General features: G+C 40.3%; 1 protein-coding gene across 3 annotated transcripts in view; it reads left to right on the top strand.

Moving 5' to 3' along the window:
* Positions 1 to 23,504, top strand: part of EEF2K (eukaryotic elongation factor 2 kinase) — a 28,422-nt gene extending 4,918 nt beyond the window's left edge. For 2 of the 3 annotated variants that reach the window (XM_057416859.1, XM_057416858.1), the window contains exons 2-19: positions 1,684 to 2,008; positions 4,206 to 4,256; positions 5,975 to 6,075; positions 7,637 to 7,697; positions 8,536 to 8,573; positions 10,862 to 11,033; positions 12,836 to 12,985; positions 14,422 to 14,554; positions 15,393 to 15,520; positions 16,114 to 16,315; positions 16,596 to 16,663; positions 17,395 to 17,472; positions 18,271 to 18,333; positions 19,231 to 19,365; positions 20,542 to 20,730; positions 21,141 to 21,265; positions 22,511 to 22,689; positions 23,319 to 23,504. In XM_057416859.1, the coding sequence (XP_057272842.1) occupies positions 1,763 to 2,008; positions 4,206 to 4,256; positions 5,975 to 6,075; positions 7,637 to 7,697; positions 8,536 to 8,573; positions 10,862 to 11,033; positions 12,836 to 12,985; positions 14,422 to 14,554; positions 15,393 to 15,520; positions 16,114 to 16,315; positions 16,596 to 16,663; positions 17,395 to 17,472; positions 18,271 to 18,333; positions 19,231 to 19,365; positions 20,542 to 20,730; positions 21,141 to 21,265; positions 22,511 to 22,689; positions 23,319 to 23,428 (2,229 nt within the window). In that variant the 5' untranslated portion in view covers positions 1,684 to 1,762 and the 3' untranslated portion in view covers positions 23,429 to 23,504. The remainder of the gene's footprint in view (positions 1 to 1,683; positions 2,009 to 4,205; positions 4,257 to 5,974; positions 6,076 to 7,636; positions 7,698 to 8,535; positions 8,574 to 10,861; positions 11,034 to 12,835; positions 12,986 to 14,421; positions 14,555 to 15,392; positions 15,521 to 16,113; positions 16,316 to 16,595; positions 16,664 to 17,394; positions 17,473 to 18,270; positions 18,334 to 19,230; positions 19,366 to 20,541; positions 20,731 to 21,140; positions 21,266 to 22,510; positions 22,690 to 23,318) is intronic. The other variant, XM_057416860.1, reaches the window with a different exon arrangement.
* Positions 23,505 to 23,818: the final 314 nt, after the last annotated feature.

The following is a 23,818-nucleotide window of genomic DNA, read 5'->3' on the forward strand; positions in this document are numbered from 1 at the left end:
TATAAACTGGGGGGCTGGCTGCAGGGTGACGGAGTGGTGATTGCTGCTTGGGGATGGGCTGGTGATCAGTCAGTAGGTGGTGAGCAGTTGTACTGTGCATTGCCTGTCTGTCTTGGGTTTTATTCCTCTCTCTTTTTGTTGTCTCCTTTTCCATTACAATTATATTATTATTTTATTCCAATTATTAAACTGTTCTTATCTCGACCCATGGGTTTTACCTTTTTTCTGATTCTCCTCCCGTCCCACTGTTGTTGGGGTAGGTGAGTGGCCACGTGGTCCTTAGTTGCCAGCTGGAGTTAAACCATGACACTGTTCATATTTTCCTTGATAGCTAGAATCCTTGTGGCGTGGAAAGGGAGCCTGAGCTACAGAGAAGCATTTCATGATTCACCTGTCTTTTTTTATAACACATACCTGTTGCAGCAGTTGGGCTGTGCAGTATCTGTGCTCTGCCTCCCAAAAACTGGTGTCACTGATTTGGAAAAACTACGGTAAAATGGGAGACTTTGCAGAGCTGCAATTTTGGTACCCATATGAAACTTCCCATATTGTTCACTTCTAATGTTGTTTAATGTGTTAGAAGGCCTCAGTGAAATATTTATCGAGAGTGTCACCTTCTGAGCTTTGAAATAATTGAGCAGATTTAAACGAAAATCCTTGACCTGTCTGCCTCACACTTGTGTTTACTTTCAGTTTGCTTAGTTTATTTTGGAGCTAGGACCCAGGAGAAGCCAAACCCTGCTTATTCTGTTCTCTTAGGATCCAGGAAGCTACTACAAAGTTGAAATAACCAGTGACAAAATCAAGCTTTCTAGTCCCTTTCTAAATGAGCTATTAACCAGGGAGGGTAAGCTCTTTGCTTAAAGTGAACACAGCTCAGCATGCTGCCAAATCTGCTCTATTTGGAGCTGGAATAGCATTGTTCAGATTGCACAAGTCTGTCCCAAGCAATCCCTTCACAGAGAGTAAAACACAGAAGGACTGAGGTACTCGTTACACATACTTCCTCTTGCCTCTGAGGTCCGCTAGTGAGTGAGTGGGGCAGGCCTCTTTTCTTGGCCTTTTTTGTGCTGTCTCTCCAAGGACATCCTGTGTAGCCTGGATAGTGTACTGCACATTCCCCAGCATGCTTTCCACTGTGGACTGTTGGCTATACGTGAGCTAAAAGCTAATTTAACTCTCGGCAGTTGTGGGACAATTTTCTATGTTGTCTTAGTGATAACTCTTGGCTCATCTGGCTATTAATTTATATGCAATGTCCTTGAAAAGACTTATCCTGAAAAAACTTGAAAACCTGACTATGGTTAGAGGTAAAACCCCCTCAGGTTTCTAAGACCAGTGTTGTGAAACTCAGCATTTTAGGTAAGGAAGAATAAAACCATTCAGAGCAGGACGTGTTGCAAGCCAGAGGCAATAGGTGGTGTTTGCAGTCCTCAGATTTCATAGTTCTGTACTTGGTTATCTTCTTTTTCTCAGTCCTGTAGCAAGTTAAAAAGTGAGTGCCTTCTGGATAGCCAAATATAGCACTGAGGTGTTCAAAACCACATGTGGGTACTTGGGGATTGCTTTTATGTAGCCATACGCAAATGATTTTTTTTTCTGCCAAGAGTTTTCTGAGATCAGTTTTATGCATCATTTGTTCTTTTAATAACAACCTTTTTGTTGTTTTTCTCTCCCACCCAGCTTCTTCCCTTCATTTGCATGTGCGTTGGAATGGTGGTTGTTTTAATCATTGCAGGAGTTCAACCAACCTCCCACAAACATGGCAGACGAGGACCTTATTTTTCGTATGGAAGGGATTGATAATGCCAGATCAACTACAGCCAGCTCTGGGAATTATCTTGATGCTGATAGTGATGATGAAGACAGTTATTTTATCTGCCCAATAACTGATGATCCAGTTTCTAACAAGTCTGCCAGTATCAAAGTTGACAATTATTATAGCAATTTAGCAAAAACTGAACAGTACAGTTCAAGCTCTTCTCCTAGAAACTCATTTAGCTTTAAGGTAAGTGTTTGATTCAGCTTTCAAGAAGGTTTTGGTTTTACTTAGTTGGCATGAGAGATTCTCTTAATTGCTTCATCTCTTGCAACTAACACTTTTCAATGAAAAAATAATCTGTTTTTTCCAGACTTGCAGTTAATTCCATTAAGCCAATGACACTGCCATTGAATTGCTTACTGTCCCTTTTAGTTCACTGGGAGGTCTTAATCTACAAAGATAGCAGAACCCAGGTGAACAGTTAACAGCCATTATGATCAAACCATTTAAAAAGCAATACATTAATTGGGAGATTTAAAAGATTATGCTTGTTGTAAGCTGAATTGAGGCCTGACGGAAGATACTTTATTGCCTCTGCTTGCAAAATCCATAATAATCTATAATATTTTTATTTGGGCATACACAATTGTAATGGTAGCTTTTTAGGTTATAGTTACTGCCCAGGGAGCTTTTAATAATGAGCATGAAGTGTCACACTGGCAGTATTTCCTGACAGTGTACTCAAGCAGCAGCTGCCCTTTTTGAAATGAACAGTAATCAAAGCATTGCAGAGGGGTCAAAGGGGTTGTAGCTGGTGCTTCCTTGGCAGTGTGTCCTGTTCTACTTGGCACCATTTGCACAGATCAGGCCAGGCAGTGGAGCCTCAAGAATGCAAATGACATTCGCTCTATAGGTTAGATATTCCAAATATGCACCCTTTGTGATAAAAGAGCATGTCTCTTAGATTTTGTCTAGACTAGGATTTAATGTGTTGTATTAACACATTTCTTCTTGTAAATATTAACATTTATGTAGTAGGTACTGTAAAACCTTGGTCATGCCTAATGAATGCTTTATTCCTGGAAAGATAACAAGTCCAGAGGAGACCACAAAGATGCTCAGAGGGCTGGAGGACCTCTGCTATGAAGACAGGCTGAGAGAGGTGGGATTGTTCAGCCTGAAGAAGAGAAGGCTCCGTGGAGACCTTAGAGCAGCTTCCAGTGGCTAAAGGGTCTGAGAAGAAAGCTGGAGAGGGACTGTTACTGTTCACAAGGGCAAGTGGTGATAGGACAAGGTTTTAAACTGAAAGAGGGTAGCTTTAGATTAGATACTAGGAAGAAATTCTTCCCTGAGGCTGGTGAGGCACTGGCACAGGTTGCCCAGAGGAGATGTGGCTGCCCCATTCCTGGCAGTGTTCAAGGCCAGCTTGATGAGGATTGGGGCAATCTGGTCTAGTGGAAGGTGTGCCTGCCTGTGGCAGGGGGTTTTAACCAGATGATCTTTTAGGTCCCTTCCAGCTCAAGCCATTCTATGATTCAGTCAGCTAGCATTAAGTAGCACATTAAAAGTGAATCTGCCCTGTCTACAGTAAGATTTTTGCCAAGGCTAGTTAATACAGACATTAAAAGGAACATATTCCTAAGGAAGTAAAAGTTTAGATATAGACAAGGGGACACATTTTAGTGTTTCCTATTGCTAAGCAAGTTAAGACCTGGTAGGGAGCTTAGTCTTCATTTATGTGTGTTTAAGCATGTACTAAACACTTGCCTTTGGGCTTGCAGTGTGAGTTCTGAGTCATCTGGCCTGAGGTAAAACTGATAAGGACTTAAGATCTTGCAGTTATTTCCTCCCTCTTAAGATACCATGTTGTTTTTGAAGAATATATGTGCCCATGCTTTGACCTAGTTGGACATTTTAGCTCCTGTCACAGGTAAGATGCATGGGGTTGAGATGGGGAGCAAGCAAGGCTCCATCTGGTACTTAAGCGGCAGATATGGTGACTTCCAACAGTGAAGCAGCCAGGGCTGGTAACATCTTAAACCACCACAGCCTGATCTGATCAGAGTCTACCTGTTAGACCCCAAAGCTAATAGCATTATGGACCCCTGATAATGAGATGCAGACTGATACAAGAGTTGTTACTAATTCTGCCTCTGAGCAGGACTCAGTAATTAATTCATTCATAGGCAACACCCTTTTAACATATTAAAATGAAAAAAGGATGTTTCAAATTAAAACATTGCCAACTTACCTTGATAGGTTTGTTCCCAGATGTAAACAATCTATGAATATGTGAATATAAATTGAAGAGTGGCTTTTCAGTTGAAGAACCTTTTCTTTTCCTTATTTTGCTTTAATTAACGAAGAGAACAGAGACTCTTTGTCAATCATTTGTCTTATCACCTGTGTTTTCCTACTTTTATGTTTCTCATGCATCCTTTAGAATGACACACAGCATCGTTCTAAGCATGGCTCTGTGGTTGACCATAGTCGGGTAGGTTAAAAAGAAATGTGAACATGTATCTATCTAATAGATGCATTAAGGTTTTTTGGCTTGCTTTTCTTTTTATGTCCTTTTTTAGTTTGTTATTTTGTTGTCTGGGAGAACTGCTTGTCTCAGCCCATAAAAGTCATCAAGTCAAAACTAAAAAAGATATATGTTAAATGAAATAATACTCGTCTTTTGTTCTGTACCCTGAAAGGTCACTTTTAAAGTGCATATCTGTGGTTGCTCCTGCACACTATTTCCTACTGTGGACAAAAATGAATGCAATACATATACTTAGTATGGCAGCCATATGCCTTACAGTGGGAGAAAATTGCACTGTTAGCCCCATGACCATGAAGTCCGTCTTCTGTTTGAAGATTAAAATACAGCTTTTGTACAAAGCACCTCACAAGATCAAAGAGAAGTAATTAATTTATTTAAATCGTTCCCTAGCATGGACCCAGATCACCTTTGGAGAGGGACACTACTCAAGAATGATTTGACATAGATAATCGACCAAGCAATTCTACTTGTTTCTCTCTCTCTTTCTTTCACATATATTCAAGTATAGAAGTTCCCAGGTCCATATGAAGTGTGAATCATCACATGATCTGAGGCAACTTCATTTTCTCATGGATCATATAGGAAATCTTTCTCAGCATGTTTTGTTAAAATTTTATTGTAGTGTTGTATTCATTTGCTGCCTTTATTGTCAGAAAGGGGAACGTTTAAGTTGTTTGCAGGGTATGCAAAGTTACAGCAGAAATAAAAATAAACAGTTTAAAAGCTCAGTTGTTTCAAAAACTTATTGATGTAATTGGTGACACCAATTTATACTGTACATTTTAAGTTTTGAATGAGATTTAAATAAAAGACTGTTTCTGCATACTTGAAACTCGGTCAGAGGCAGTAATAAGACATCAGAGCTCAGTATTTCTTTACTGGCAGAGGTGCAGAGTAGCCTTTTCTTCTGCTCACCTTTGCAATAGGCATTTGGCATATCACAGGATCATATCTCCTGTTCTCTTGGAACAGTCCAATGTAAAAAGAGGAAGATCAAGATGTTAACAGAAAAGGACCTAAATTGACTGGTAGAGAAAGACTATTTATATTCCAGAAAACTAATTTGATTATTTACTGCTGACTTGGTAGACATTGAAATAGCTACTTGCCTGGAATTGCTATAATAATCCAATATTACAGCATTCTTATTTCTTCTTTCTTATGCTGAGCACAATCTTGGGGCCTTGGGATTTACAGAACTTTGTCCATAATTCTCTGTTGCTGATGGACATTCTGTGCTTACACATATGCGTAACATACGCATCTACCCAACAGCATATACTGTTACAATAAGGTTAAAAATCAACCAGCAAAAGTGAATTAATACCATCTAGATGTGCCTTATCACTGCTTGTAGTATATGTTAGAGATATTTGCTAATTATATTTGGTGTATACTAGATCAGATTCTCTTCACAGTAACGTTACAGCAGTGCAAATTGAACTGAAACCTGATGCTTTGGATTTCTGAACTGCTTCATTATACTTGAAGCTATAAAATGGGAGTGGTTTCTGTACCACTTGGTCCCCCTCTGAGTAGTGCTTTGGGGGCTCATGTAGTTGCACATCTCTATAGCATTGGGATCCTGATGTGTTGTAGAAAATGTTTTTGTTGTGAGTTGATGGTGATTATTAATAACATGCCAGTTTTAACTTCTTCAGGAAGCCTGGAAACATGCTGTTGAGAAAGCTAAGCACATGCCTGATCCGTGGGCAGAATTTCATCTTGAGGACATTGAGACAGAACATGCCACTCGTTACAGGTCTGGTCTTTCTGCTTCTAGTGCTGATGTTAAACAGAATGTGCTGGTTTATGCAAGGGCTGTGTTTGTGTAGTGCAGAATATGTGTAATTACGTGGCTGAAGAACTTGTGATAATACCCAGAGTAAGTGCGTCAACTGAATCTCCCAGGAAAACGTAAATACTGTACATCAAAAAAAATATACCTTTCAGCAAACCGGTGTCACGCTCACTTACTCTCCTACCTAAGTAGTATCTGAGTTGCCATAATGTAGACAGGAAACAAGGCTGAGAAGTATTTTCTAGTTGACTTACTATTGCTGTAAACTTAATCTAATAAGCAAATGAATCCTAATAAAAAGCAGCATACTTAGTTTAAATAGTTCAGAAAAAACCCCAACCTAACACTCTGTGCTTTTCCTAAAATAGCAGTTTCACTGTTGCCTGCCCATGCAGTGTTGCTGCATGTGGCTGGAATTTAAGTTCTTATAAAGCCAAGAATAGCTCAGTATAGTGTACGTGCTGAAACTGAGTTTGGCCCTGAAACTATGCTTAGTGCTTTAGCACAGGCTTTGCCAAAGCATTTACCCTGCTGACACAGGTTTCTGGTGGAAAGGGTAGGAGTTAGAGGCCAGTTAATTACCACTTAGTGTCAGTGTTTGGGAAGGCCTCCCTTCCAATTATGTAGCACTGTCACACAGTGCTTCTCTTCCCCATAGGCTTATCTGTCCCTGGTCAGCCATACAGTCCTGAAATAGTTTGCTTATTTTAAAATACAAATAAGTGATAATACTGGTTTAAGGCTACTCAATCTATTGAAATGGCTCTGATATTCTTATTTCATGCCTTTTGTCTGCACAAACTAGGGTGTTACAGAATATATAAAGGGGGTATATGGGGTGTCTGCATGTGTGAAGTAGTTGATACACATTGGGAGAATCAGTCTGGAAACAGTCGTGTTGGTGAGTCAACCACTGTGGTTCTCAATTTGGCTTTTACTGTGTTGGGAGTTAAGGGTGTGGGGAGAAACCACAGTCGTACTCTGTATTGTCATAGGGTTGTGCAGAGACGTACTCCTCCCTTGGTGCAGTGGTGGGCAGTTCTTGGCCCCAGTGCTTTTGACAGGCGCAGCTGGTGCTGAGTTCTGTTCACATCTTCTGCAGTCCTTCAGCAGATCCCCAGCCATAACCAGGTTTATGCAAGCTCACGGTTGGGGAGTGCAACCTGTCCAATTTGTAGGGCTTGGTAAGACTCTTTCTGTCCCCAGAGTACTGCTGGAGGAGGAGATTTAACATCAAAGCAGATAAAGTTTAATTTGCAGTGTTGCAAGAGTTTACCTTCTGTAGTGGAGTCTATTCATTGTCAGTAGGATTTGGTATCTTTTCAAAGAGCTGTATGTATTTCTTCTTTTCCATACTAAGTAAGGAGGACAGGAGTGCGGTGGAAAGACTGGAAGTTTTTGTGTAGATATGGCAGCAGCATTTTTTAGCAGCCAAGTGGAGATAAGGACGGATAGGCACTGGGGTGGGGGGATTTGGGTTCTCTCTGCATTTTTCTAAGAGGCACATCTCCCGATTTTGCAGGTACAATGTGGTTACTGGGGACTGGGTTGAAGATGAAGTCCTCATCAAGATGGCTTCACAAGTAAGATCACACAGTCTTTCATATTTATTAGTAGCTAATTTGTCATTTCCTTCCTGTTTCTGAATGGTGATAGCGGGATATTTTCCTCATATAGAAGTTTTTAAGTCCCAATGTCATCCTTTTCTCCTACCTCTCTTCTTCCTTGGCTTAGCCGTTATGTTTTGGTGTCCCAGCAGAGGACACCAAAGCACTTTCTTGCCAGAGTAGGGTAGAACATAGAGTCAGCCCTTCCCCGTCAGCATCATGAGGCATTTGTTCCTTTCCCAATCATCTCTCTTGCATTTCCTGCTGGCCTCATCTCGCTGCCTGACAGTAGTCCTGCTATTTTGTGTGCATCCAGATAATTTCTGCTTTTAGGATGAAAACTGATTGAATTTTCAGTATGGGAGGGTAAAAGCTACTGGTTGCTTCCTAGTTAAATTGTGAAGCTGGCGCTATGTTGGAGTCACCTTGCTACTGATGTAGTATCTGGCATCTGCGAAGGTGATGCTCTTTTTGGAGCACCCTGTATGGAAGCCTAAATACAGAGAATGTGAGGTCTGCAAAGCTAGCTTCTCCAGGCAGTCACAGCAGAGCTGACTCCAAACTGGAGAGAGAATTTGAACAGCTTCTTCAAAAGTCATATCATGTCTCTTCCATGAGATACTGTCTTTTCCCCAGATTCCTACCTACGCTGCCAGTGGGTTTTCACTTTTCTTTGAGGAAATAGATATTATATAGAGCCTGTTTTGAGAACTGCTTTCTACAGGATATAAAGGGGAAAACATGGTTGTGTGTCTTACTGGTTATAAATTAACTCTGTGGAAATGGCAATGCTCTATTTTTGTTTTTTCTCTAGCCTTTTGGTCGTGGAGCAATGCGGGAGTGTTTCAGAACGTAAGTACCTGCTGGCTTTATCTTTGTTGGTCTCTGTGCGGTATTTTCTTCTGTGGTGACTGGAATTTCGTTGAGGTGTGGTGGAAGCTGTAAAGTTTGCCTGCCCATTAGGTTTCTGAAAGGTGTAACTGATGGGTTCATTCCTGTTTGTGTGACTCCAGCAGCAGCACAGGGGGTGGGCTTCAGAAAGCAGAACGTTCTTTTAAGGGAAGAACAAGCAAGCATGATGCAGCATCCAGTGAGCTTGCTTGGGAAAGTCAAACCATTGCCTGTAGTGGAACTGCAGTTGGGACACCTAATATGCAGTCATATCCAGTTCCAGCAAGTATAATCACCCTGAAAATTACAATTAATAAATTCATGCTATTTCCACAATCTCTTGGGGGCAATATACTCATAAAAGTACAGAAGCAGCTACTTCATTTCTCTGTGTTCCTGGTGTGCTAAAATATGATTGAATTTGATACGAGGCCAGAGGTGTGTGCAGCCTGAAGGCTAATTTGTAGGCTTATAGTTAGGCAGAGAAAAGGGGAGGGAATAGTTGGATGGTGCAGTCTCAACTTGGAATGCTTCCCTTGGTGAAGAAGGTTATCCCTCCAGAATTTACTTCAAGATCACGTGTTGCAGACTCATCTTGTTCTGAGTAAGGCACAGCTTGAACACTAACAGTTACACTCCCCAGAAGGGTAAAGTGTGAGGGAAGGCAGAGGAGGAGCTTTTCTTTCCTCAGAGTGTGTTAGCAAATATAGTTGCAGGCATGAACATTATATAGCTATAAATCAGTTCATGCTGGAGGAGTACCCTGCCTTTCCAGGCTCTGGAAATGAATGTTTCCTGGACAATGTTCATGTGCGTGTTTAAGATTGTTCCCCTTCTTTCCAGTTGCAGTATCCAGAGAAACTGCATTTCACTTCTGATTTCATGTCCAGAAAGAGAGAAACTCCTGAATGACAGAAACATGATTTTTCTACTTGAGCAAAAAAGAGGAAAAGTAACCCTCAGTCTTCCAGTTTGGCATTGTTTCAGTGTCAGCTCGTGCTGGAGGCTCTGTTCTTGCAAAACCAGATAGATAACAGCAGTGAATTAAGCGTAGGAAGTAACAAATCTTAGTCTGCTGACATTGCTTTTAGCTCTTGTTATTTACCAAATTCCCCTTTACATGGTATCTTGAGTAGTGCCATTAACAAAAATTTTTCTTTGCAGCTTTGGTGTAACCTTTTGTAAAAAGAAAGCAGAACTCGTATGTCAGCTTCCTGCTGCTGGCTTTTCCATAGCTCTCCATGGTGCACTGATATTTCTCATCTGGAGCTCTTTCTTCCAAATTTTTGCAACTCTGCAAGTCTTTAGTCATGACAGCAGCAGCATTAGCTGTGCTTGGCTCAATGAACTTCAGAGAGTATTTGCTTTAGAAAGAGCACGTAAGCTGGCTTTTTTTATGCAGAGAACTGGAAAAGTTTCACGTCCTCCCTTAAATTCTTTCCTCACTTGCTTGTTCCTTCTTTCCAAGGCTTCTGTTCTAGCAACTGCCCCGTCCATGCTGGAGGACAGGCAATCTGAAATTGCTTTGTCTTTATAGTGTCCCCTGTACTTCTCCACCAGGGTCTTGGGAGGGAGAGAGGAAAGGAAGGAGGGGAATGCTGAGAGTTTGAGTGCTGCTACCAGCTTCTCAAAATGTAGTTTGCCATGGCACCAAGAGAACCATGGTTTGTTACTGAGCAGTGCATGAGAACTGCTTAGTAGCCAGACATGCCTTACTCTAGATACTCTTCATATTCCTCCTCCCCCTTCAGTTCTCCTTCTGGGAGCATGGGGGATACTGAGTAGTCACTCCTGCTTGTTGAGAAGGCAGCAGGACTTCTCTTATCATAGAAGATGTTTTTCTCCTCTCAGTTCATGTTTGAAAGGCCGCTCCCTGTTAATTTCCGCAGAAAATAATTGTTGACGTTAGAACAGGGCATTTATACTTTTATACTCTATGTTTATACCCTTTATACTCCATGTTTGAGGGGAGCAGGGTGGGAAAGGACATGAGAAAAGGAGGAAATTCAGAGTCGAAGTAGCTGCAGTCAAACTGATCAGGTGCTCTGGTACATCCCAGCCATTCAGATGGGATGTTGCTTTTCCCCTTGCTCCCTACCTGTGCTGCACTTTGCAGCTAGAATATCTGGTAAATGACTGAGGGTAATGCTGATTGGAGTGCCTGGCTTTGTCCAAGCAGGCAAATACCTGGGAAAGAGTGAATTAAAATTCTGTGTTTTCCTTTCACCAACAATTGATTTGTCTTTCAGGAAAAAGCTGTCTAACTTCTTACACACGCAGAACTGGAAAGGTGCCTATAACTATGTTGCCAAGCAATACATAGAGAGTGTGGGCAGGGATGTGTATTTTGAGGATGTCCGACTTCAGATGGAAGCAAAACTCTGGGGAGAGGAGTACAACCGGCACAAGCCACCAAAACAGGTACATTCAAAGATCTTGCTAAGCAAAAGTTGCACTCTTGCTCTCCTGTTAGATTAGTTTTCAAGTGAATTTAAAGGGAATTACTTGTTTGCATTCCATTAAATGTAATTGTTTAGGCAGATTCTTCTGCCCTGCTGTGTTTTCCATTAAATGATAGCTGATTTTTAATGAAGTAAATACAGAAATTGCTTTATATTTCCAGGATTAGAGGCTGTGTGTGAATGCCTGACTGTTCTCAGCTGTTGACTGAAGACTCAGATAAAATAGTGCTTGTATTGCTCTTTTAGATATTTGCCCAGCTGCTTTTGAGATAACTAGATATGTCACAGAATTTATTGCCAGCAGCAGTCTTGGCAAGCACTTAACTGTTAGTGCTCCAAGAATGTAGATGCTTAAATCTTGTAAACCTGTATAAGCACCTAAAGTAGCATTGATTTTTAAGAAGACCTGGAAACCTGAATAACTTTATGAAGCGATTCAAATACAGATTTCTGAGGAGTGATCAGTAATTTTAGAAAAAATGAAGATACTGTGGCTTTGCTTCCTTCAGGTGTCTCAGTAACAATATGAGCACATTGTGTTAAGTGCAAAGCATGAAGGAAGATGTATGAAACTCTCATGTGGGTGAAATGTCAGACTAGGCTCACTGTATCTAGAGAAGTTCCCATCCTCTCTGTTAGGAATGCGCATAAGCGCATAGAATTCAGGGAGAGGTGGTTCTGTTGCTTCATTGGCTGGAGTCTGTGCTAAACATTATGTACAGCCAACATAGCTTTGTCCTTTTCCATGGTGGTAGGCTGGATAGCTGCTGGTCGAAGCTGCCATTGCATCCTGGACAAAAGCACCTCCAGCAGAAATTAGCTTGTTAAAAATCAAGAAACTAAAGTGCAGGGATGAAAGACTGTAGCTGTCACTCCCATACTCACTCTTAGTTGAGTATGTCCATGGTGTGTATCAATCAAGTGTCAAGTCCCTTTAATCCGCAGCTGGTACCGACTGAATGTAACTATGACTTAAAGTAAGTGGAAAAGGCAGCTTGGAGGGTGCTGAGCATGCACTGTGGTATCTTGGTACCTGCTTTTGGCTCTGCCACTGACTGAGTGTGGCATGTGACAAGATGCTTGGGTCAAGAAGAATGCCTCGGTATCGGGGCCTTAACAACTAAATAGCCAAAATGAGTGTTTTTGTGAAGTATGTGCGTTGCCTCTCATATGAAGTTTAGCTAATAACTATCAATCTCATAACAGCAAGGTGAGGTATAGAGTAGAGTGTACAGAGAGGACTCTAGAAATATAGAAGTTTTAAATGCTATGTTGGAAAAGATGTAAACAAAATGAGAGTTGTGATGCTTTCTCCTTTAGGAATGTGTCTGGGACAGGAAGGAGGCGAGGCAGGATACAGAAATACCTGAATGATAGATGTCTTCAGTCCGTCTCTGAAAAGGCATTTATTGAAGTTGTGCAGTAGTTACGATATGTTCTGCTCTCTTGGCATAGACTTTTTGCAGGACACTCTTAAAGTACCCACAGAAATAAAACAGAAAGCCAACCTTACTAAGCATTTTTGAGAAGGATATATGGCAGAAGTTCTGCAGAGCTCTTTTGAAGTGACTTCTAATTTATGAAATCCTCTAATAACCTGAGGAGCACGTGACTTTTCCCCACCCCCTTGATAAACAGACAGATCTTTGCAATTGTTCAGCTTCTTTCACTGGGAAAGTTTTCACAGCTGGCGGCTTCACACACGCTTTGATCTGAACACAGTATTCTATTAGTCATTGTTTATCTTCTTTCCCTCCCCAGGTGGATATAGTACAGATGTGTATTATCGAAATGAAGAACAGACCTGGAAAGCCTCTTTTTCACCTGGAACATTACATTGAGGGCAAATACATAAAATACAACTCAAATTCTGGATTTGTGCGAGATGACAACATTCGTCTTACCCCGCAAGTAAGAATTTGTTTAACGCTTTCCAGAGAGTCTGCTACAGGGAATTTTTTTGGCTCCATCTAGAGGTCTTGCTTTGCTGCCAGGGAAGGAAACTGCAGGTTTGCCAGTACAATGCCAAATTATTTTCTCTTTTTGCAGTATGTCTGCCCCTTATTTGGGGCCTGCTCTTTCAAGTGCCAAGTGCTGCTTCATTGCATTTCAGTGTCTGTCGATTTTAATGGAGTTGAACATGGAGAACACTCTTTGGAAACATTAAGCTCTTTGACTCTTCTTGTAATTGCAGGGATCGATGTATTTCAAACTCTTCAAATTAAGGCAGGGAGAGGGACCTGTCATGTACTATGTACTAAATAGTCTTCTGGTGCCTCATGTAATATACAAAAGGAAGTGGCAGATATCCAACTTGTATAAATAAAAAAACTAGTCTATTTGCATACAGAATCTGTTTTGGGTGGTTTTTTTCAGCTACAGTCTCTGAATAGGTGAATCTGAGATTACATATAGAAATAAAAGTACAGATTTCAAATGTTTCTTGGATCTCATAAAAGAGCTTTATTGGTGAATGAATGCAAAGTGGTCAGCATAGCAGAAGAGTATTTTACTGGGGCTTGAGGGATATTTGTTGTGATGCTTAATGTAAGCAGAGGGTTTATGTTCTGGCCTGTCTTTTGTACATTGAATCAGTGCTATGCTTTTCCAGGTTGGGAACAAAATGTTCCATGGGATTTGCTGCAGTTAAAATGTTTGTCTATCACCACCAGTCACCTCCCTCAGTCTTGGCAGTGCTTTTTTGGAGGCCTTCCCAGAAGATTCCTAATGTCTCAGCTTTGTGCCAAAGAGAAGGGCTTTTTATACCCGATTCTTGAAATGCTGCATTTAAAGAGTACAAATGTGCATTTCATTATCTGACACACAAATGTAGAGCCAGATCAGCTGTTCAGGGGACCTCTGAGAGGGCATAGCAGGGGAAGGAGAACATGTGGGGATGCGCAATGTTTTAGTTTTGTTTGTTGGTGCTTTCTTGTTTGGGTTTTTTTTTTTTCCTCTTAAAATGTGGCAGAGCTTTGCTTGTTGGCAGAAGGATGCAGAATGCCAGGGCTGCAGAGCTTGGAGATCCACAGGCACAGCCAGAAATTTTATGCAGAAGATATTCTACACTTGCTTCAGAGCCTACTATTGTTTGCTCTGCCAGGCAGCTCCCCTCTTAAGGTGAAGACTGTAGCAGAAAGCAGAATCTCGGGAAGGAGGAATACAGAGATCTCTATTTACTACCTGCTTCAAGTCTCTCATTGCTTTCATCATGATGTTTATACCAGTTATATTTCACTAATACAGTTATCAGAACTCTTTGCCCATTTGTAAGTGGTAAATAGGTGTTGCTGTTTTCAGTGGATCAAAGGAGAGTTTTCTCAGATGTCTTCTATGGTTCTTCCCAGGCCTTTAGTCACTTCACCTTTGAGCGCTCAGGACATCAACTCATTATTGTTGACATCCAGGGTGTTGGAGATCTTTACACGGACCCTCAGATCCATACAGAGAGTGGTACAGATTTTGGGGACGGCAACCTAGGTAAAATCAATAATCCTGTTTCACATGGTCATGGGTGCTTATTTTCTCTTCCTAGCTGTCTGCTCAGTAGCCACCACATGGCTGAGTGAGCAGGCACATTTCGGAGAGTCTTGCAAACAGCTGAGGAAGGTCTGTTGTAAGGAGTGCCTGAACAGGGTAGCTGTCACACAAGGGCAGATTTAAAATAAGAGTTGATCTTTGCTCATGTCTCTTGGCCTACTCTTAAACAAAACAAGTAATGAAATTAACTAGCTTCCTGCAATGTGAGAGCATTAATCATGGCCTTTAATTTTGTGTAGAGATACGTGTATTTTTAAAGCTCCAGGTGTCCATACAGGAAGTTGTTCATAGGAAATAGCAAGTTTTGTAAGCAGAATCTAATTTAGCTACGTTTCTCAATGATGCACCCAAATTAATTTTTTATTCCATCATAGAATGGTTAGAGTTGGAAAGGACCTAAAGATCATCTAGTTCCAGCCCCCTACCAGGGGCAGGGATGCCTCACACTATACCATGTTGCCCATGACACTGTCCAGCCTGGCCTTGAACATTACCAGGGATGGAACATTCACCTGTTCCAGTGGCTCACCACCCTATGTCCTGTGCATACATAGCTTTTGAAGATACTGCAAACTTCTTTTAACCCTCTTCAGAGAGAGTGAAAAGTTCTTACAGGTATTAAAATAAAATGGAAGTAGGTTGAGCTGTGTGCTACAAAGCACTTTCTTTCTCTTTTGACTTTTTAGAACATGCTTTGGGACTTCTAGCTTTTAAATAAACTGTTGTGTAAACTTTGAATAAACCCTTTCTTCACTTCTGTTTCTTTGTAATGCTGTAGGTGTTCGAGGTATGGCCTTGTTCTTCCATTCTCATTCCTGCAACAAGATTTGCAAAAGTATGGGGCTTGCACCATTTGATCTTTCATCCAAAGAGAAAGATGCCTTGGATTGTAACAGAAAATTGCTTGTAAGTGCTTGATGCAAAAAGTGTAGCTAAGCAATATAAGTGGTTTATTCTGACATTAAAAGCACTGTAGATAAAACTGAAATGTGCTATTTGCATGGCAAATAAAACCACCTGAATCACTAATATTGCAGTTTAAAGCTGACTTATCCATAGTTGTCTCTGAATTAACACTGTAGTTTTACTTAATAGGGAACTTTATAACACATGTAATTTAGGACCAAGTATATCTTTGAATGCAGAAATCATTAGAAAGTTTGGTATCTCACAAACCTAAGTTGGAGAGAATAGAAAGAAAAGAACTGCTCATCTTTAACTGATCTCGGTTTCAAATGGTATTAGTGGGAGTGGGATTTGATGAAATGCTTTGAATAACATTCTGTCCTAAACAGAACTCCCTCTAACTGTAACAATGCCAGGACTTGGTATTTTGTTAGGGTGTAGAACTTGTCAAAGCAAATAGTTATGTATAAATGTGCGTATTTATACACCTTCTTTTGTAGAGAACTCCTAATAAGCATTCACACTGTCTTACGTAGCGTGCTTAGAATACAGAGAAGCATTATTCATGGGATTTTTCTTGTTAATTTGCCAAGGAATCCGCTCAAACAATTCTCCGTGGCACAGAGGAAAAGTGTGGCAGCAGCCGGGTGAGGACGCTCTCTGGTAGCCGACCCCCTCTGCTCTTCCGCCTGTCTGAGAACTCTGGAGATGAAAGCATGAGTGATGTAGCATTTGACTCTCTGCCCTGCTCTCCTTCCTCAGCAACCCCTCACAGCCAAAAGATGGACATGCTTTGTGAGTGAGCCTCATACATAATTTCCTTGGGGTGGTCCTGAACATATGACAGTGACTTGTTTTGTTTTATTGGTTTTAAACACAACAACATGTGGTGTCTAGTCCAGAATACTTGTCTCTGGCATTCCTCTTGGAGTGGAAATAAAACCAAAAGTACTTTCGTGTAGATAATTAATGCACAGATGCTTCTATGCAAAGACTGTGGTAAAATGATAGTGTTCAGATTTTTCTCCTCAAGCATGTTATCCTTACAATTAGAAACAAATATTTTTCTTTCTAGGTTGGCCTGTGTTCAATGAAGTAGATAACCTTGTTCACAAAGACTATGATCAGCTTGATAACCAAAGGGTGAGTATCTGTCCAACAGAGAATGAAATTGCAGTTCCTCAATGAATGTGTCTTTAAAGGACTGCCTGAAGACTTTGTTCAGTTAGAGCACATAAAGTCACTCTGCCAGTTTTCACTGCTGCAGGTCACGTTATCTGCATTTGCTGTTTCTAGTAAAGGAAGAACATGTTATTTTAAAATAGTACTCATTTTTTTTCCCCTCCAGGTATTTAATTACGTCTGATGTATTTTGACAGATAATTAAAGTGTCTGTTCCCCTGCCAGCGTGTTGTGTCTTTGGCACTTGTGCCAAAGCTAAACAGAATCCCCATTGATTAAGTCTCCGCAAATACTGGTACTGTGGGATACTAAAGAGTCTCACTGAGGAGACTGCAATAAGTTTGCAATGGGAATTTTCCAACACTAGAGCCTTAGTACCAGGGGATGTCATTTACTGTTTTATCTTTTAACTGGCTGCCACTGAAGACTGAAAACTATATGAAGTGGAATCTTGATTTGATAAAGTACATGAGTCCTGGATTTTTTTGTGTGTTTCTAAGAACACAGAATTGGCAGTACCTTCGGGACTATGAAGTCCTGTTCTGTCTGTTAGAGGTAGGGCACCATACAGTCATCCAGTATATCTTTCCAACATATTGAACCAGCAGCAGGTTTCCTCTGGGAAACGTCAAGTTGAGATCCTTACAAAGATTAATGTTAACGCTGTGATGTTTTGTTCTGTTCTTCTGTAGGATTGTGAAAACGGTGGAGACAGTGGATATCCCAGTGAAAAGAGAAGTGAGCTAGAAGATCTGGATCATAGAGAGAGGGTAAGAACCTGACTCTGTTTTTAGCAGAGCTGGGCCTGTTCATACTTGAATTGTTTCCATAGAAGAATCTTATCTTTTATTCCTTTTTGATCTAAACTTTGTAGAAAAAGGAAACAATTGTAAAGAAATTCCCACATGTTGTGGAATTACTTATCTTGAGAACGTTAGTAATACTTTAACAAGAAAAAGACCATTTGTGATGAGGAGACGTTCCATTTGATTGAATATTCTTGTGGGGGTTTTTAAGTGTTCTGTATTGCATTTGAGAAATGTAGCCAGCTGCTTGTCATATGGAATCCATAAATTTGTTCTGTATTCACTCTTCTACCCTCTCTCCTTTCTGTGACTTTATGTGGCTTGTGATATTACAGAACTTAATGTTGCTGTCAGTTAATAATATGCAACTTTAGAATTCCTGTGGCTTAACGGTTACTCCTTTAAAATACAAACTTTTAAGTAAATGCTCTTTTGACCTGAAGATCTTGATCACATCTTTAGTTAGAAGATAGGAAAGAGAATGCTGCTTCCAAAGATACCACTCCGTTTGTCACCTTCGAAGCAGGAAGGTGTTTGTCATGGGATACCCAGTTTCCAGGATTGAAAACTGGGTGTACCGTATGCACACCATTTCAGTACGCTTCTTTGTATGTTGTGGTATCACTGAGAGAAAAAAAATTCAGTGGAAGCTATTTTGGTCATTGTCAATATGAATTTTGCTGGCTAGGAATAGTCTAGAGGGGTAAGTGGCACACATTAGTTGCTGCAAATTAAACGATGCAAATCTTTACATTAATGTAGGGCCATTCAAACAACAACCGAAGACATGAATCTGATGAAGACAGTTTGGGAAGCTCTGCAAGGGTAAATAATGCAGAAATACTCATAGACTATAAGTTTGGCACTGTGCTTGTCCTTTTTTCCACTGCCATCTGACTTCACATCACTAATTCAGATATAATTTTTTTTTCCTTTTCAGCTACATAATGTTTATTAATATTAACTTACCACTCTGTGTTGTTTCCTTTTTTTGTTTTGTTTTTTATTTTCATTTAAAGAAGTATCATTACAAACCGTTTGTCACCTCTGTAACTGATCTCTGACATAAATTAGTGATTACGCATAGATTTATCACTTAAAAAAATAATTACAGTTCTGTGGTGGTTTTTTTTTCTGCCTACCTAGATTGTATTTCCTTTCTGCACTTTATTTTTGGAACTGTATTCCATATGTGGTTGGATGATTGTTTAAAAACATGCAGTGTTTTGAAACACATGCTCTCTCTACTGTATTTCTAACTCAGCTAGGGAAAACGAGGCCTTCTTGTGTGTTTTACAAAGTAACAGCTTCTGTGATTTCTGTGGCTATAAACTTAAATAACTCTATTAAAACCTATGGGTTTATATGTTTTGTGCGTGGATAAAACTCAGTGTTTGCAGTATGACTGGTTTGGGTGTTTATTTTTGTAAGTACCTTTTTTTCTGATTCAGAACTTAAAGATCGTGCTTTGCTTCACTGCTGTCATTTATGGAAGATGATTGATGTAGAGATTAGAAAAAGAGGGCTTTACTCTGTTTATTTAATGAAGAATAGTAACCATTTTTTTAGCTACAAACATGACTTTTGAAAGCCATGTCTTGTATTAGAGTATTTACTAGTAAGTAATAACATTAATGGTAGCTTTGATTTCTGGATGGTAATCCATTTGAGTAGTATGGAAATTTTAATTATAGGTAAAATAACCGTACATTCCTATTTCAGATCAGTGTGGAGAAACTGAATCTGTACAACTCTAGAAGAGTCCACATCCACAGACCATCCTGTGTTGCCCAAGAAATTCAGAGGCTCAATGCACTAGAACTTGAAAAGAAAATTGGGAAGTCCATCCTTGGGAAGGTAGGATGGGTCTAGTAATCTTCTTTCCAACTGGAAAGAGGTATCTTGCATTTATTATTTATATGGAGGTGTTGCCCTGCATGAGTTATTTGTGCAGGTGAAAACAAATAACATGTCTATAGCTTTCTGTCACCTAGTCATATTTTTATAAGGGAGATCTAAGCCTAGGAACCCATGAATTCCATCTGCTTTTGGACATACAACATCTGGGTTCCTTTGGGAAGGACCCTGCTATTGGTTCATCTGCCTTTCCCAAGGCATCACACGGAGAAGATACACTGGGACAGATATGATGTGCCTGACCCACATATCTTGCAAATAGGCAGGATTGGGCTTCTGAAAAATGGCAGCATGGACCAACTCTTTTTTTTTACTCTAGACTATCCCATAAAATGTAAATGTGAATTAAGTTTGGGTTTATGTATGGACTTAAGTCCACACTCGAAGCACCCAGTGTAGATCTTTGTGAACATCGTGAAAGCCTCATATGTTCTCAGACCTTTTAGTTTGAGAAGAAACCTGTCCCTCCTTAAGGAGGGAAGATTAAAAAACCCTCAAAATCCTATAGTATGTTTGGAATAAAATCCTTCCCCCGCAACAGTAATTACTTCAGTGGCATGAGGATTTTCCCCTGGATAACCTTGATGTTTTTATTTTTTTTATGCTTCAGGTCAGTTTTTTTTCTTGTGATGGCCATTGCTGTACATAAAGCCTGTGACCTATGTTCACTGCCGTTTGCCCTGCTGGCTGTTGTGTTAGGCAGTTGCAGGCTGGGTGCCTTTAACTATGACTCCTTCCGAAAGGTCTCCAAGTCCCAAGGAGATATGCTGGGCCATGCCCCTGAGATCTGGTGTTCTGGTGTGGCAACCTGCTGGTATGCTGTTTAGGGCACTACTCTTAGTAGTCAGGTTTATAAAGCTGTGTGTCTAAACGTACAGAACTGGAGAGGCAGCTGCACTGCATGTAATCATCACTTTTTGCCTGTTTAATCTGTTCAGGCATAAATCGGGATCCAAGTCTGTGTTACCAGACTAGTCCTCTGCTCAGTCAGAGGTACATGATTAGACTTAAGTAGTCACCTCGGAGAAGTATTTTTGTGCCTAAGTGTGGGCATAGGGCTCCTGAAGGATCGGGTCTATACTTAGTACTTGTGTCTCCTTTACAATTGTGTTCTAGGTTCATTTGGCCATGGTTCGCTATCATGAAGCTGGGCGTTTCTGTGAGAAAGACAAGGAATGGGATCAGGAGTCAGCCCTGTTTCACCTGGAGCATGCTGCAGACTGCGGGGAGCTGGAAGCCATCGTTGGGTTAGGACTCATGTGCGCTCAGCTGCCACATCACATTCTTTCTGAGGTCACTCTTGAGGTAAACAGATCAAAGAAAATGCCAAAATGTAGAATTGTGGTCCATTGTAGAAATAATATAACAATAGCAGGAAATAGACAAAATAATAACCACAATTAGGTGTTCTGTAGTCTCTTCAGAGAAAATAAATGATGTTGTAATTAAGGACTTGGGCAAAGCAGCAAAAAAATGCTGCCTGTTTCTGCTTTTGCTAGCTGATTACTGCATACCTTTGGGAAGTTTCTAAAGTGATCTTTACTATTCAGCTTCAGTTTCTTTTGGCTGGGCCTCTTTCTCAGACATACTAAATATATACTATAATATATATTATAGCCATTACTGACTTGGAGAAACTGCATTTAGTGTTAGAAGAAGGAAGAGGTAGTTTTACTTAGAAACATGCATTTTAAAGGTTTTGTTTGTTTTACTAGGACACAAAGGAAAACAGGAATAAAGGATTTGATTACTTGCTGAGAGCAGCAGAAGCTGGAGACCGACCTTCCATGATTCTGGTAGCAAGAGCATATGATACAGGTGTAAATCTTGGTTCAGACAGGTACTGTGCATGACTGAGTAACTTGGTGGAAACTCCACTGAGGGGGGAGGGCAGTCAGAGAAGCACTTGCTGTGTGTCTTTCATTCACGTAAATAACTGTTATGTCAAAAGTAATGCTATGAAGTAGTGTGTTGGAGTTACTTCAAACTTGAATTACCCAGATGTGAATAAAATACTGAACATACTTGAAAATCCTGGGATCAGTGGAAAAAAAACAAACACAGGAGTTCTTTTGGAGATGTAGTACCCTAAAAGTAAGTTAAAAGTGTTTACAACTGCCATGTGTCCTCCTTCATGATTTTTTGAAACCACTTTTTTTGCTGTGAAAGAAGCTGGGGGACAGGAGAAATAGGTGCAGCCTTAAAGTGACTATAGATAAGATGCAGTCAGATGAATGAAGTATCTGTCATAGTTGTAGTCTTTCGCTGCTGCTCGTAATAGAAGTAGGAATGGAAATCTCAGAGGAACGTGGTCTTAATGCTGAGGATGTTACTTTTAATTAAGGATGATCCTAAGTTTTAAGAAGTTTGAAAATGCTTTTACATCATTAAGTTGCTTTTGATTTGGCCAGCACTCCTACCTTGACAGGAGCAGTATTGTGACTCAGAACTAGATTGTGACTTGCTGAAAGGCTATGCAATATGTTGGTTTGAGAATTTTTTTTTTTCTAGCATTTTAGGTGAGTTTCTAAGAGTGGATGTGTATTAATTTTGTTAAGTACTAAATATACCAGGTGATGATAATGACTTTTCTGCTTTTGCAGTGTAACACGTCTTTGTTATTTACATGAGAGTGTTCTGGTTTGCACAACACTGAAACTCTTAGCAGTGGTGAAATTTAAAATGACATTAAACTTCTCACTGAAATGCACTGAGCAGTCTCAATTGCTGCTTTTAAAATATTTACGAAACAAGACTCTCTGCAACTTCGGATTATTTCTAAATCAGTTATTGTCACAAATATAAATGCCAAAACAAAAACACACAACCAGTAAGGAAGCTCAGACAAGGAAGGCACTCAGTCTGACACTTTCTTCTCTGTAATTACTGCATAAAGTGGCCCCAGCCTTGTTTTGATATAGTGACCTGATGCTGCTGTGCAGTTAGTGAGCCTGCATGAAAATATTTGTGTTCTTTGAGAGCTTTAAGGATTGGAGAAGCTAGTGCAAAACTAGCACTGACTCTCCAGTGCGAAGTACATTTGTTTCGTACTGTACCTGTCTTCAAAATGTGTTTTTAACTTCAGAGTACAGGATTGGAAGGAGGCACTGTACTGGTACAATGCTGCACTGAACATGACTGACTATGACGAGGGAGGTGAATATGATGGCACTCAGGATGAGCCCCGGTATCTGCTCCTGGCAAGGGAAGCAGAGATGTTAATGACAGGAGGGTTTCACCTGAATAAGGATCCACAGAGATCAGGTGAGTCCCTATTTTGTTTCTGTAATCAGTAATCCTGCTTTTCGTTCCCCTTTCCCCCAGCATGTACCCCAAAAATACATTAACTGTTTCAGCTGTTAGAAAACATATTGAGGATCAGTATCCTCAGATGTGTGGCTGAAGCTGTAATGATGCTGGGTGATGCAAGGCTGGAAAGAGATCTTGCCAATGATAGTAGTAGGCGGTGCCAGGTCCAAACCTGTGACACACTGAGTCACTAGCAGGCAACTTTCACTCTATGTCAGGCCACTGAACTGCAGGTTGCTGCTTGTATTTTGAGTTACACCCATGATTCCCAGGCCCCACACAGCATTGGTTTAGTTGTGTAATCTACGTGTCATGTATCTAAGCCCTAGAGTTGTCTTGGAGGATCCTACAGGCCAGTTGTATTTCCAGACCTTCCAAATACATTGAAGAGCCATCAGCAGCCACTCATATAAGAAAAGCCAGATTTCCAGCTAATGTAACTCTACTGACACGATTAAAATAGACCCATACATCCAGCCCTGTAGTTTGACTTCAATTTCTGGTTTTATCCTTTAAGTGCTTCAGGATAAAGAGATGTTTTTTCTTTACCCTGTCAACACAACTGATCCTATTTCCTCTTCTAGGTGAGCTGTACACCGAAGCAGCAGAAGCAGCAATGGAAGCTATGAAAGGCAGACTGGCAAATCAGTACTACCAAAAAGCAGAAGAGGCTTGGGCGATGATGGAAGAATAACAATGCAATTAAGCAGTTCTTGTATATAATTATTTTATAAACTTGCTGCATTTGCAACTAAAAAGATGTATTTTTATGTGGTGTTACCAGTTTCTTTTTTGGTATTTTAGTTTTCTAATTTTTATTTTTGAGGGGGAAAATGCAATTGTAAGGGGTGTGTCCGGTGTCATAGCTTAGCTGGTGTTTGAAAGCTGTAATACAGGCACACTTGACCTTTTGTATTCTTTTAACTGTTAGAACTGAAGGGCCTGATTGTTTTGTTTAGGTTTCAGATGTCATTTTTACACAGCAAATGTTCAGTATGTTTACATTTTTCTTCTGCTTCTCACACATGGAAAAAAAACATTTTCCTAAATTCTCAGCATTTCTTCTTCATTTCTGGTGTCTCTC

The sequence above is a fragment of the Pezoporus wallicus genome, unplaced genomic scaffold (assembly GCF_028554395.1).
Source record: "Pezoporus wallicus isolate ANWC-B61680 ecotype Strahan unplaced genomic scaffold, APGP_CSIRO_Pwel_v1 scaffold_7392, whole genome shotgun sequence".
Classification (NCBI taxonomy): domain Eukaryota; kingdom Metazoa; phylum Chordata; class Aves; order Psittaciformes; family Psittacidae; genus Pezoporus; species Pezoporus wallicus.